Source organism: Cynara cardunculus (genome assembly GCF_001531365.2).
Source record: "Cynara cardunculus var. scolymus isolate 2C chromosome LG 3, CcrdV1, whole genome shotgun sequence".
NCBI lineage: Eukaryota > Viridiplantae > Streptophyta > Magnoliopsida > Asterales > Asteraceae > Cynara > Cynara cardunculus.
The window spans coordinates 2,833,453-2,836,702 of NC_037530.1; the positions used below are offsets into that span (position 1 = coordinate 2,833,453).

The 3,250-nt window shown below is 37.7% G+C and overlaps 1 protein-coding gene across 1 annotated transcript in view; it reads left to right on the forward strand.

The window, feature by feature from the left end:
* Positions 1-1,156: 1,156 nt before the first annotated feature.
* LOC112508600 (probably inactive leucine-rich repeat receptor-like protein kinase At5g48380) overlaps positions 1,157-3,250 on the forward strand; it is a 5,328-nt gene continuing 3,234 nt past the window's right edge. The window contains exon 1 of the mRNA XM_025113272.1: positions 1,157-3,246. Coding sequence (XP_024969040.1) covers positions 2,174-3,246 — 1,073 coding nt within the window. The 5' untranslated portion in view covers positions 1,157-2,173. The remainder of the gene's footprint in view (positions 3,247-3,250) is intronic.

Consider the following 3,250-nt stretch of genomic DNA (forward strand, 5'->3'; position numbering starts at 1 on the left):
GAAAGAATTAGAAAAAAAGATCATCATCGTCTTCATCCTGGCAGGCATTCAATGGACATCCACAAAGTCGTAGGTTGTTTCCATAGCTTTCTGCAGAGAAGTTGATGTTGGGAAATGTGGGTCCTGTTAGTATGTTGTTAGCGACACTAAATACCTTGATGCGATCATATCCAGACAACTTTGTAAGGATTTGGCCCTAGCTGGTTGTTATCAAGGCTCAGATGATTGATGAAGCTGCAATTGGAAATGCTAGGTGGAATTGGACCTGTGAGATTGTTGTTGGAGAGATCGAGAGATGCTAGATGATGTATGGTACAAAATCTGCTAGAAAGATTTAGCATCAACATGTTGGTGTAGTTTTTTTTATGCCAGTTGGAAAAGATCCTATGAGTCCCATGTTTTGTATCTCAAGATTCACAACTCTGGTCTCATCAATAGACCGACATCGGACAGCATGGAAGCGATGGATGAAACCTCGAGTCATGTTGTCAAAATTCCAGGTGGTACATAAAACATGGTAAGGATCTTGTAGTGATTCCTTGATGGATCTAAAGCAACTGATGTTTGACTCGGTGGCAATATTGCTCGTAGTAGAGCAAGTTAGTATGATTAGCATCCGCAAGCCCAAAATAGGAATACCATTTGTCTCCATCATGAAGATGGTGTTGCACGATGACATAACGAATATGGTTAGACTAAGGAACATTTAATCGATAAGCTCTTAATAAACGGCCCCTAAATCTCTTGTGGGATTCATTTCCAAGAAAAAAACAGGGTAAAGAGGAACTATGTTGTTAATATCGCGATATATCGTCGATATATCGGATATCGCTCCTAGAGAAAATATCGGTCCATAAATATCGGTCAAAATATCGTCCTCGATATTATTGGCGATATTTTCCGATTTTTCCCGATTTTTAGCGATATTTTGATGCAAATATCGGACCGATATATCGATTTTTTAGGGTTTAAATATTTGGGCTTTTGTTTTGGGCCTAGTTTTTTGGGCTTGGTAACTTAAATTAGGCCTGAAATTGATCTGCCTCCACAACGGTCTTTTTATTTTTATTTTTTATATTAGCTCGTTTTTGAACACTTTAGATGATGTGATGTTTTAATTTTGAAACTATATTTCTAAACTCTAATTAATGCATATTATATATATAATTCTAAGAAATATTATGTTAACCGCTATTTTAGACCGATATATCACCGATATATCGAATATCGGTCTTGACCGATATTTCGTATTCTGACCAATATAACAGCATAGAAGAGGAATACTATTTGAAGTCAAAGACTCAAAGGTTGGTGAAAGGATGATAATGTTTTGACTTTTAAAGCCTTTTAGTCCTTGGTAGATATTTATTATAGATTCTAAGCTGAAATTTGGGGCATTAAAGAAAGTGATTGGTCAATCTTTCGCTCATTCCTTCATGATGGATGGTTGATCTATTCAGTGGTCGAACCTTTCAAGCTTTCCTGAATTCTGTCTGTCACAGTATGATGAATTGCAGTCTTAAATTATCGTTGACTAAATCAAACTTGCAATTAAAATCCTTTGACTTAAATTTATCCATCCGACTCCTTGAGCCAAAGGAACCAAGTGCGAACCCTTTTCGTAACTCTCTCCTTTTCCTTCAACTCGTGGTTCATATCCATCGTGGATGACTCTAAGTTATTTGAATCGTTCTTCTTTGAGGTAGAGGAAAAGTTTGCATAGATCTCACCTTCCATATACCTTTTTAAGTTATATTGGGTATGTGATAATATATAATAAATCTAACATCATAAAAGTATCAACTCATTGCTTCACCGTTTACCACCATATGGGTGATGAATAGATGAGATTATCCAATGGATGTGATTAAAAAGATGGTTACAATCGTTTTTATTAGAGCCAAACGAGTTATACCAAAAACCAAACATTTTGTTCTCTTCAATTTACGTCCGTATTTTTTTTTACTTTTTAGCCATTTTTTTGCTGTCATTTTCACTCGAAAGTAGAGTTGGGACTTAGACTTATCAGCATCAACAACTTTTCTAACCCTTCAAAAACGTTATAGCCTTTGACTCTAAGCATTTTTTCTTGGAAATGAGTGACTTGGACTATTATTGGCAAACACAAAACATTACATTCATATGAAACACTATATATATATATATATATATCATGCAACACACACTAGATTCATTGAAGATGAAAACAAATGGTACTCTTAGTTTGTGCTTGTTGATGCTGATCATACTAGGTTCTTTTGCTACAAGCAATGCTGTTGAGTCGGACATCAGTTGCCTTAGATCCATCAAAGAATCTTTGGAAGACCCTTTGCAGAGGTTATTTAATTGGAATTTTGACAACTCGACTCAAGGTTTCATCTGCAGCTTTACTGGTGTCGGGTGCTGGCACGATGATGAAAACAAGGTTCTGAACATTAGGCTATCAGACATGGGACTTAGAGGTTCATTTCCAATGGGCTTAAAGAACTGCACAAGCATGACCGGATTAGATCTTTCTGGCAACGACATCTCAGGACCCATTCCTTCTAACCTCACAGATGTTTTACCCTTCATCACGTCTTTGGATCTCTCCAACAACAATCTCTCGGGTCCAATTCCACCTAGCATTTCCAATTGCAGCTTCATCAATCTTCTGAAGCTTGACAGTAACCACCTAACAGGCCAAATCCCTCCTGAAATGGCTTATCTTAATCGCATCAAGGTGTTTAGTGTCGCTAACAACGACTTATCAGGACCTGTACCCTTATTTCGCAGCATTAGCATCGTCTCTGCACAAAGCTATGCAAACAACTTAGGACTTTGTGGAGGTCCCTTGGACACCTGTGAACATGAAGACGGTGATGATCTCTTTCTTATAGGGTTTGTGGTTGGATTTCCTATTTTTACAATCTTGAGTATGTTGTTTATGTTCTGTTCACCTGCACTGAGTATCGACAACATGTTATCTTATCTTCTTCTGATCAAGAACATAGAGAGAAGGTTGCATCACCTGATTCCAAGAAGCCCCCAAATCCTATTGGAAGGGGAAAGTAGCAGTGATGAGGGAACGGTAAAGTCCTCTCACTCTCTATCTCGTTCATGTAGTTATATGTTTAACACACAGGTAACTGCCATGGAAAAGTTAATCCACCGACTGAGTTTGGTGGAACTTGAAATGGCCACCAATGAGTTTAGTGATAAAAACGTAATTGGCCATGGAAACATAGGAGTCATGTACAAGGGCGCGTTC